Source organism: Manduca sexta, chromosome 25 (assembly GCF_014839805.1).
Source record: "Manduca sexta isolate Smith_Timp_Sample1 chromosome 25, JHU_Msex_v1.0, whole genome shotgun sequence".
In the NCBI taxonomy this organism is placed as follows: domain Eukaryota; kingdom Metazoa; phylum Arthropoda; class Insecta; order Lepidoptera; family Sphingidae; genus Manduca; species Manduca sexta.
Genome location: NC_051139.1, coordinates 6,946,202 through 6,957,722, shown reverse-complemented (window position 1 = coordinate 6,957,722; position 11,521 = coordinate 6,946,202). Strand labels below are relative to the sequence as shown.

Genomic DNA, 11,521 nt, shown 5'->3' with positions numbered 1-11,521 from the left:
AGGCCGTATCTCAAATTCTCGTGGTAGCTGTTACATTAATGTCCGGGGTGGATTTGTACAATAAAAATAAACATTTACCCGCCGCCCGACGGGACGACCAAACTCCTAAACGACGCAACTTGATTATTCATGTAAAGTATTAAAACTGACTGCGGTCTTTTGACTTGGTGGAAATCGCAATTCACAGACCGCGTTTTTTATGTAATCACATAAGTTAAGTTTTGGGGACCTGTTTGATATCTATAAACCATAAACAGTGGTCATTTTATGTATATAAATGTAGCAGTCTAGAATTAATGACACATACTTACTTATAATATAATTTACTTATTCTTTTTTCATCTCCATAGGCTACACTAAAATTGGAACTAGTTGTTTACGAATGGTTGCAGAATATTTGAATGCTTTGAATAATTTTATTACAAATATATTGAAAATAATCTAATATCGGTATAACGGTTATGACTCTTTTTGGCGCTTTCCCGAATAATTATAATAAATAAAATAGTTTGTGCAGGTATACTTACTTAGAGAGACATTTTTTTTGGTTTCGCCGAGTAAATACCTTATTACTACCGCCCAGACTTCGTGGGTGCGACTGAGTGGTTATGTTGGGTTCACCGTTCCTTAGGACTCGAGGTCGCCCCGAAAGATGGAACCCTCGGGTCGAGTTCCTAAGTATTATTTATTTCCTACGCACGGCATACCACCTAAAACTCCACAGTGACCATCTTCCACTCCTTAGGGACGGCTGTGGGGTTCCTCCGACCGATGTGTCTAAATTGTCGTCCGCAGCCGCCCCTGCGCAGTGACGCCTAGTGCGGACTGTCTCCTATTAGAGGGCTCGGAGGCTCCCGCGCTCTAAAGGAAGCACTCGGCGTCAACGGCAGCATGAAGGCGATCTTCCACGCTGCCATCTATCCCGGAGGGGAGGGGGTTATATTGCGCCTAGGAAAACACATCATTATTGTCGCATTTACCTATATGAGTATTTAATCTGTACCTACTTCAATTAGGACGCCCGTAATCACAACTAAAACCCCGTAGATGGTATAGGGGCCTTTGAATATATTGCAAAAATTTTAATTGGAAATTCGCTGGACATAAGCAAAGGGTAAAATTTTACAACTCAACTAGGTAAATTATGGTCCTGGTGGTATATAATCATTATTACAAAATGGTCCTACCAAAAAAACATAAGCTACCTACCCTCTGTTTGAGGCAGTCGAGTAATAACCAAAGGAGTAATTTAAAAAAATAATTTAAAGCTATATAATTTTATTAGAATTATAATTAGGATCATATTGGTGCCCATTCAAATTTTACGCAAAATTATAATAATATGATTTATCATTTTGATTTCCTAGCTTTGTACATTTTGTTTCATAAACGCAAACTAGATGTCGCTACTAATAGATTATCTTATAATTATTAATGCAAATCTGTTTGGCTTATTGCAATCAAAATAAAATATCGAAATAGAGCAGCTATAAATATTGTATTAATATAAATATATATGGAAACACATAGTTTTAAAGTTTTTTCCTATTATCTTACTAACGTGACGTATAATCACAATGAAAAAATCTTAGTAAACTGACAACACTACACAAACGTCAAAAAGTTGAGAACAGCTCTGTCTAAGAATTTATTTCTTCCTAAAATTTTGTTTATTCCCCGTTCCCACGCTTTAATTGTGACATAGTTGTGAAAATAATCAAGTCAACTTCGAATGTCTCTTAATAATAGTTACAACATAGTAGAAATTCTTAGCGGCGCAATATCAAATTACTATAAGAATGAGGCATTTGAATCACAATGAAAGTGTATTTTAAATAACTAGAAGCAGGCGGAGTGTGAACAATATAGTGCAGTAGTGAGCCGTGATATTTTTTATTGTGTAATTATTGGCGTGTGATATGTCGGATAGCGGCTCGTTTGTTGCAAAACCGGCACGGGGTTGGCTACATCCCGACTCCGTGCTTGCGAGTGATGGAGTTACGTATGCTGTCAGGGTGAGCGCTTAGTATTCTACTGTCCTTGTTACTATCCTCTTTCAGGATCTACTAACGGCTTTGAAGTAAAGTGAATAAAGTAGGGTTTTAGACTGAGCATTAATTTTATTGAGTTCCAAAACAGAACAAGACATTTGCTAATGTGAACAATCACTGATTTAAATGTACCATCACATAGCTTTTAAAATGCAATTTTTCCTTATGTAAAATTATAGGCAAGGATGGAATAAATGCTGAATAAATATAAATTTTTAACAAAACATCACTTAGTAAGCCAGTAGAGTAAGTATGTCACGTTTTGATTATAAGATTTGTGGTAATGTTCCTATGTTTGTAACAATTGATTTGTAGTAGAGTAGCAATAAATCAAATATATTTCCAACTTTATGTAAATGATCACAAATAAAAGTGTTACAATAAAATTATTATCTCAAAATATAGTTTTCTATACAATAAAAGGCTTTTAGGTTTATGGTCATTTAAGTATTATTTCACTGTTCGATAGATAATTCTCATATTTGGCAAAAAAACATACCTATAGCTATATAACCTTCCTAGTAAAATTGATTATTGATTTGAAGTGTATTGTTTATAAGAAAATATTTTCAAATTTACCTTACTTTTAAATGGCAGAGTTAAAATCTATATTGTATGTGGCCCCATAAACTATGGTATTTCACAAATTTTATATGATCAGCCTTATATAAACACATCTCTTTTTACTTGACATGACAATTTCCTTTACTTCTTTTTACATGTTTAATGAGTGTTTTCGGGTAAGAATATTACATTGTTGGCGATAAGATATACTTTATATCTGACTTGATAGTGAGCATACACAAGGTGTTAAAGCCTGCCATAGTGGCCCATATAACTATGTTGCATTCTTGGATCAGCCAGTGTATATCCGGAGCCAACTGGCCAGGATCCTTGTGTCAACTGTCGAAGGGTAATCATCTCTCATCAGTCGACATTCTATTGGACCCCAATCCACTTACCATCAGGTACAGTGGGGTCACTTTACCATGCTTGCATAAAAAAATATGTAAATTCAAGTATAACTAATTTACACTAATTAAATGTGATCAGCATTTCATATAAAGTAAATATTTAGTTCTAATCATCATATTATACAACGATTCATGATCTACAAATTCTTTTTTTCAGTACATTGGTTGCATGGAAGTTTTGACATCAATGAAAAAGTTGGATTTTGAGACAAGGTCACAAGTTGCGAAGTAAGTTATTTATAACTTTATTGGTGTTGATTTTTTCCTATATGTTACTCATAGTTCTTGAGTTATTGACCACATTTTACTGAATGCATGCACAGTCATACTTCTTTTTTTTATAACTGCATGAAAACGTTTTTCTAGGGTAAATATGTTTTTGGGATAAAAATTTGCCTATAGCACTCCGTAACAAGTTCTTCCAAACTCTTCAAATAAACTCTTCAGCTTTATGTAATAGTACAGATTTAATTTTCTTATAAAAACTTTAGATGTGATGTTTTACAGCACTTTTATAAAATAAGACAAATTTTCTGTTGGGGCCTTGTTTTAATTAAAATCACTTTCATGACTCATCTCATCGCATCATAAAATATTCTAAAGAAATAAAGGGTGACATAATATTGATTTTCTAGTACAAGAAAAAGCTCAATATTCTGTTTATTATTAGAGTATTTATCAGCTACCTTAATAGTTGGTTTAAAAACGTATGATAATGGGAAAACCGCAAGCTGTTTGAATATATTGAGGGTTCCACGACAAAATAATTCCAGAGAATGCATCGCCCGAGTGTGCGCTGCAGCAGGGCTTCGTTCAGCGGACAAGAAGCGTCGCGTGTGCCAGGCGGCGGCGCGGGCGCTCGCGGCTCGACCGCGCATGGCGCACTCCGGGGCCAACGTGGCCCTCATCATCTCCTCCAAGGCGATCTCATTAGCCGCTCTAGAGGGCGGCGAGACTATCGCTAGACACGACATGCCGAGAGTGTCCTTCGCGTCTGGCGGTGATGCGGATTCCCTGGACTTTGTCGCTTATGTTGCCAAATCCGCCCCGCCCACGGAGTGGAGGGCCTGCTACGTTCTAGAATGTGGTGGAAGATTAGCACAAGACGTCATCGCTACCATTGGACAGGCTTTCGAACTGCGTTTCAAGGAGTTCTTAACGAAACCTTCGTCGTAAGTTTTATTTTTACGTTGTTTAATTTAACACATCTGTCCCTTATAATTAATAAAATAACAATTTCTATGGAACATAATATTAAATCGTATATCCTGTTAGCATCGAAAAAAGATTTAATTCTGGTAAAAACGCCTTTTGTTTTCTAGAAAACAATATAGTTTAATTTCCGCTACATACAAAACACCTATAACCTTGTGCACTCAATGGTCGAGCGGATTCGTCGTCCCGAGCCAAAAGCTAATGCAAAATAAACAATCGTCTACAATTTTATTACCACTGAGATGAATCACATTTAACACATTTCTTTTAAAAAGCAAACATTTTTCCCGCGTGAAATCACCAAATCGAACTAATGTCCAGTCATTGGTTATCATTCTGCGAAATATTTTAAACGTTCTAGTTCCGCAAATTATTTGTCATACTTCGTCAAATGATTAACTTAATACACCCGTGAATACACAATAATATTATTATTGATTATATTTTTTATCGAACTATATTTTTTCCTTGTACCGTATTTGTAAATCTCTTTATGCGTAATGACTCACGCCTGCGCATTGGCATCGTGAAAGGCTATACAACGTATGGTCCTAAATGATATCCTACGTGATGACTAATTTAAATTTTAGGTTGAAAAATTTCTACTTTATATTCGCTATCATCATCAGTTGGGTAATTGACGGTATGTTACCCAAAACTACTCTAGGTTGTAAGGCCATTTTTGAAAACTTTATTATAAGGAACAAGAATTCGGAGACAAATAATGCACGGAACTTATTAGTATTCAAAAGATATTCTAATTTCATCGTTTATTTCCTATCCCGTTAGAGTGTGGTGCATACATTCGTAAAGAGACGATATTATGATTTGGTATATGTTTGGTGTATGTATTGTTTAATTTATATCTATAAATAACAAACTTCACCGCCTAACTAAAGTTTATAAATAGGTAATTTTAATTTTATCTCTTCAAACATATGTACTCTCTACCCTAACAGCAATCAGAACCTAGAATCTAAATATTTGCCATTAGTTACTTTATGATTGTTGATAGATTCATATAAGTCATTAACAATTGATGGATTCGTTCCTAGACGAATTTCGGCTACCGCGGCCAATCTCGATTCTCGACGGAGATTAGACAGGTATGCATGAGATATAGTGCACTAGTGTGTGCACAATATACAAGCTCTCTGTTCTTTCACTCATCCGGTGAGACGGCAATCTGAGATGACCGGAGAGAGATCAGCCGCAGCACCAACAGTTTTACGTGCATTTCGGGGGACGGCGGTATCACACCACCAACTTGACTTCGAGCTACGACTGAGTAATTTTTAAAATGGAAAAACTCACACACCTATATTTTTGGCCCGACCCGGGATTCGAACCCAGGACTTCAGCCCCAAATACGTCATCGAGGCAATCCCCATTAACAATATATTTGTGTGGTCAGGTTGAACATAAACGGTTCCCGGTCGGTGTGCGAGAGCGCGTGCGCGGCGGAGGAGCGCGAGTACTACAACGACATGCCGGACAAGATCCCGCCCGACGCGGCGCCCTCGCACCGCCACCCGCCGCCGCCGCCGCTCGCCTCCCTCGCCTCGCTCGCCTCGCTTGCTCCGCTCTCATCGTAAGTTTCCACTGGAACACTCCTGGTTAACTATAGGGAGGATTTCACTGTACGACCGCACCCCGCTCGGTCTTCACACCGAATGCACGCCCATGCACGGGGGGATATTTGTCGCGGCCCTAGACACACAGTTAAGTGAGTATGCCTCTTGGTTGCCAAATTCACATTGATGTCTATAAGGGCTCGCAAACATCTCCCTTCCTTCTCTCCTCCGCCCATCCTAATATAGTTCCTTCTCGCCCCTCACTTTCTTCCACTTTCTCCTAGGGACTGCCGTGGTTGCTAAGGCGGAAGATCGTCAGTACACCGTTTGCAGGGTACCCCCGGAGAAAAACATGGTGGCTCCCCAAAAAAAAAATGCGACCGCAAGTTAGACTTTGAATTTACTCTGTTTGACAAATATCCAACGAAATATCTCAGCATATGCAGAATTTTTATTTGACAGTTAGCATATATTATATGATCAGATTTTTATACCATTCGTCCGTATAACACCTCCCTATTATATAATTTTAGAAAATGAAAGGGGTGATTACTCTAAATCATCACCTCACGAAAGATACTTCTCTGAAGTCTCTACTTTTATGTTAAACTACGCTACACTGTGATCAGGTGTAATGGAGACATTTTGCTGTACCGTAATAATTAACTGTTGACAATTGATTGACTACATGAGTAGTATAAGTGTCCATTGTATCCGGTAGGTGTGAGGAGAGCGTGCGGCACTACGTGAACCAGACGCCGCCGCCGCGGACGCCGCCCACCGCGCTGCTGCCCAACCACCACACCGACATATTCGACATGCGTAAGATTTTAATATCATAGGTCTCATAACAATGACGTAAGCAATTATTACGGAAAGTTGGGAGACGCGGCGTTTAATTGAGACAGTAGCGCGGAAAGCTAGTCGCTTGATAGTAAATGCTACGCGTAACAATGAGCTGTAACAACACCGCATAGAACTCTAAATTACAAAACACTGAAATTTATTAATGTTAAAACTCATAATGCGCTACACTAATTGCAGGGGAGTTTCAAAAAAGCAATGTTTGTCCGTTCTGATTCAAGCTACAGACCACAAAAGTTAACCGCAACCAGCACCAGTGGGCTCAATTCATTAACATTATCATTTAATATCACATGACTACTGTCTTCGGAGTTTGTGGTCTCTTATTAATAGCTGTATATGATGCGGTCACTTTGATCATACGCTGTTACTTGCTGGGTTACTGGTACCAGATACTATATTATAATTTTTTGCACAAATTTAATGGTATATATCCAATACATAATTATATTGTTTTTTTCAGTAAACATGAATTATTGTCCTTACCAATTTTTACCAACATGACAATTTTAATACATGTATTCTCATTTATCCAAAAATAAAAATTAACATACCACATTGTAAAAATAAGCTAACGATTTAAATCGTGTACAGAGCCGTTCACCGCGGCACCTGCGTCCGCGCCGGTGTCGCTGGCGGCGTCGTCGTCTCCCGCAGCGTCGTCGTCGTCAACTGCGTCGGCGTCGGCGTCGTCGTGCGCGGCCGAGCCCGAAGCACTACCGGCGCACGCGCAGGCGGCGCTGCTGGCGCGCGAGCCCTGGTTTCACGGACCTATCTCCAGAACCACCGCTGAAAAGGTATACTAATTTGTACCGCCGAGGTAAAGACAGGACCACGAGCGGATTAGCATGGGATTAAAGGTTGATAAGAGGGATAGCGGCGAATAGTAAAAACGACTTCGTGGAAATGATGATAATAAGCTTGAAAATATTATTTATGCTAATTATTTTATGTGTGATTCTAGTCTATTTAAAATGTATCCCAAAGTAACGTAAACAATAAAATAAGATAATTTATAAGTCATATAGGCGAACATAGGTGCACTTCTGACAGGTCAAGACGCCTAATAATTATTATTATAATTATTAATTACTTTTATAAATACAGACATTTGGTGCTAGAGGTAAAATTAAAAAAAAAACAGAGCGTAATGTAATTTAAAAAAAACTAGCTTGGGCTTTGAGGCAAGAGGAGAAAATGTATACCCATTATACAATGTACTTCTCCTAACAGCTGGTAGTGGAGGACGGTCAGTTCCTGGTGCGTGAGTCGACGGCGTGCGCGGGACAGTTCGTGCTGACGGGCGCGCGGCGCGGCGTGCACAAACATCTGCTGCTCGTCGACCCCAACGGAGTGGTATGCTTATTATTTACTAGCTTACACTCGCGGCTTGTTCCGCAAAAAAGGTCTTCCGTGATAGATGTCCTATATATTTTCCCCTCCTCCCTTCCCAGGGTCTTAGACTATCTCCATACCAAATTTTATCGAAATTTATTTAGTGATTCAGCCATAAAAGCACATATGGATAAATTGTGTTACCATTTACATTAGGTGCTGCTCGTGGCTTAGCCCGTGTGGAACGCCATACTCAATACAAAAGTCTCTAAATCACTAGTGATTCATAGCACCACCTGTGCCTATGACGCCAGCGCCGTCTAGTTTAGAAATCAGATACTAAATTTCATTATTACCCATGTAGAAAATTGCCTAGATAGAAAATATCCTATATTGTGATAATCCAAGAGGCATGGTCTACCCTTGTGCCAAATTTCAGCCAAACATGCAAATATTTTCAAAAACTATCTCATTTGTAATATAAGTAAGAAGTACAAATGGATGAAAAGAATAATAAACATAACATTACAATTTTAATTTCAGGGATAGTACAACACTTCTTATTAAGCTTGCTGTTCTTTGGCAGATACAATCCCAAACTAGGCTAATACTTTTCTATGTAGGTGGCGCTGGGGTATTCAGAAGACCCGCAACATCACCATCATGCTGCCATTGAACAACGTAGGCACGACACACATTACATTCAAAGACTATTTATTTTTTACACAAGCTTCATTTGAATTCAGGTTCGAACAAAAGACCGCGTGTTCGACAGCGTGCCTCACCTGATCAAGTACCACTGCACTAACGAGCTGCCGATCGTGTCGGCGGACTCGGCGCTGCTGCTGCGGAAGCCGGTGTTCAGAAGCGCCTCTTGAGACAGAGCCGAGCGGAGGATCTCACCCAACACGCTGTCTTTTTAACGATATCCTCTAGATATGACTCGCTTGGCCCACATAGGTAAGTTATCGAAACGAGTTTTATGTGCTGAAACAGATTTTATTTATGGACGGATTTTGTTGGATTTGATATCCAAATAATCTTGCTTTAAAATACAAGTTGACAAATTTCTAGGTAATGTTTGCACACCAGATGCATAACAAACTCGTTTCGTTAATATCGATAAAAATATTATGGAAGAATTATTGCAAATTGCACTATTAAATTTTTCATCAATATAACACATTGATGCATTTTCAATGTTCGCGTTGTAACTTTAGTCTAGGTAACAAAAACCAAATTATGATTATAATTTCCTATTTAGAAAATCTCTTAGTAATGACTTAATTTAATATGTATCTTGATTTGGAATGAATTGAAACGGAAGTCTTGAAGGCGGATGTTATCTGAACAGACTGAACTGTTGTTAGAATGTAAACGATAAGTTTTAAAGTCAATGCAATTAAAACAATATAATTAAGGTGTAATGATAGAGGAAATGCCACACGTATAGTATCTACTGTTGTACTCTTTAGTTACTTTTACTTACTGTTGCTGTTGATTACAAAATATATTAGCCAATCTACGTTCTACATATCACACCATTCTATACCTGGCATACCTTATTAAAAATGTACATTCCATAAACAATAATACCATACAAAAATCATCGAAAATGGTTACAATACCGCAAATTGAATTGCTACGATTTTTTATCTATGTTTTAGACATAAAAATATGCTATAAATTCCGCTAACTATTGCGGTATGTTTATTATTTTACCGATGTTAGAATATTTTGTCTTTCATGTTATACAAAGCGCTTTCGTATCCCGGCACAAATGTTCTTAATGATAATGTTTGCATGTAACTATTTTAACTATAAGAATAATTTGGTTAAGTTTTGTGAATGTTGCTGTGCAATTTATACCAAATTGGGAAGCAATCCGCCAAACAATTGAGCAGGGCGGGTAGGACCAAAGCTTTTCTTATAATAAGAAGGGATATCAAAGTCTAGTAGGTTTAAGGTCAGCGCTTAAGCCTTGTTGGAAATGCCTTAGTATTTTAGTTGAGTAGCAGTGAAGAAGTTTGCCATAGAGCGGCCCTATTTTAAAAATGTTTTGAGGCCCGTCGGTGAAGTGTGTACTGAGGGGATCCCTCCTTAGTACATCATGGCCAGTGACCATCTGGTCAGAAGCGGAAGTCAGGGCCCCCTAAGGTTCAGAGGCCTCGTATCATTGATACGGCTGATACGGCGGAAGGAACGCCTCTATCGAGTAACTAAGAAACTAAGCGTGTCTGTACTTATCTACTCACAAAATTTTCGGTGTTCAGGCTATCTCAATAAATTACTAGCTGCTCGGCTAAAATACTGCCGTAGTTCGAACCGGGCTTTACAGAGTGGCGGTGAACTGAATTATTAAATTTGCACTCAAACTCCCTTATTCATAGACATTATTTATCTAAGGACGGAGAATTGCTGTGATAACAAGCCTGTTTCTTAGTGCTGACGGCATGGCAGCCTTCGCAGTGCGTAGACATAGGGCCGTTGTGATTGGCTAATATTGAGATACAACTTGAATCTAGTTGTCTGTGAGATAAACAAAGCTGTACAAACAGCAAGCTATCAGATACACAAAGCTGAGAAAAAAACTTGTTATCACAGCAATACTCCGTCCTTAGATAAATAACGTCTATGAATAAGGGGGAAACTCTTTAACTAGTACAGTATTCTGCTGTAAATATTACACATCGGTTTTAGAAGTTATAATGAGATATTCCGTTAGTTACGGAGTAACAGAGTATAGTCCTCAGACACTATGTGACGTTTACCGCCAAGTTCAATAAACGATCCCAATCGCTTTTTTCGATGTATCTCAAAAATAGACCAATCAGAACAAAGTATTTTTGACATGATTATAAATGACTTATTTTGATTGGTTAATTCTCGGAATTGGATTAAAGATTGACATTGGGATCGTTTATTAAAAACGGCCGTAAGTCATGCATATGACTATACGTATAGGCTCGTCATTTTATATCAAAGAAGGAAAGCAATGAAGTCTTGAATTTAGATCTATTTGTGTCACAGCACAATCTCACATAAGTTTTTCTTAATGTTATATTGTGTGATGTATTTTCTTATACACAGCTCTCTCGTATTATTTAATGTATGCAATCAAGTAAAAACCGATAGGTGCTACAAAGGCTTACTTAATTTTAATTGTGATTGTTATTGAAATAAATAGTGTATATATAATTCAACACATTAATAAAATATGTCGATAATTTTAAGACTGCTCGTATTGTTTTCGCACGGTTAGGAAGAACCAAAATGGTATATCGATGCTTTAATTTCAATACGATAAGTGGAGGCACATGTAAGCAAAATATCGAAAATTTATCTGATAAGTCATAAGTGACCATATTGTTATAAAATTGATGTAAATGTAGTTTATGTGAATGCGATGCATCATAATTGATATATTTTAATTATTAGTGATACTATTTAAATAAATAAAAAACTATATTTGACACAACATTGTTTTTTTTTGTTTATGATATTGGCT

At 37.8% G+C, this 11,521-nt stretch overlaps 1 protein-coding gene across 2 annotated transcripts; it reads left to right on the top strand.

Annotated features, from left to right (window-relative positions):
- Positions 1-1,595: 1,595 nt before the first annotated feature.
- Positions 1,596-11,491, top strand: LOC115441692 (SHC-transforming protein 1). Of its 2 annotated transcripts, none has more exons than XM_030166581.2 (8): positions 1,596-2,015; positions 3,183-3,253; positions 3,799-4,197; positions 5,655-5,831; positions 6,536-6,636; positions 7,273-7,475; positions 7,912-8,034; positions 8,760-11,491. In XM_030166581.2, the coding sequence occupies exons 1-8, from the start codon at positions 1,920-1,922 to the stop codon at positions 8,889-8,891; spliced, it is 1,302 nt and encodes a 433-aa protein (XP_030022441.2). In that variant the 5' UTR covers positions 1,596-1,919; the 3' UTR covers positions 8,892-11,491. The 2 variants fall into 2 exon arrangements, with proteins under 2 accessions (XP_030022441.2, XP_037298717.1); XM_037442820.1 differs by lacking the exon at positions 1,596-2,015 and adding an exon at positions 2,968-3,019.
- Positions 11,492-11,521: the final 30 nt, after the last annotated feature.

Coding starts and splice junctions, on each gene's coding strand:
- LOC115441692 (XM_030166581.2), top strand. CDS start 1,920: ATGTCGGATAGCGGCTCGTTTGTTGCAAAACCGGCACGGGGTTGGCTA. Junction 3,254..3,798: donor ACAAGGTCACAAGTTGCGAA/GTAAGTTATTTA, acceptor AAATAATTCCAG/AGAATGCATCGCCCGAGTGT. Junction 4,198..5,654: donor TTCTTAACGAAACCTTCGTC/GTAAGTTTTATT, acceptor TTGTGTGGTCAG/GTTGAACATAAACGGTTCCC.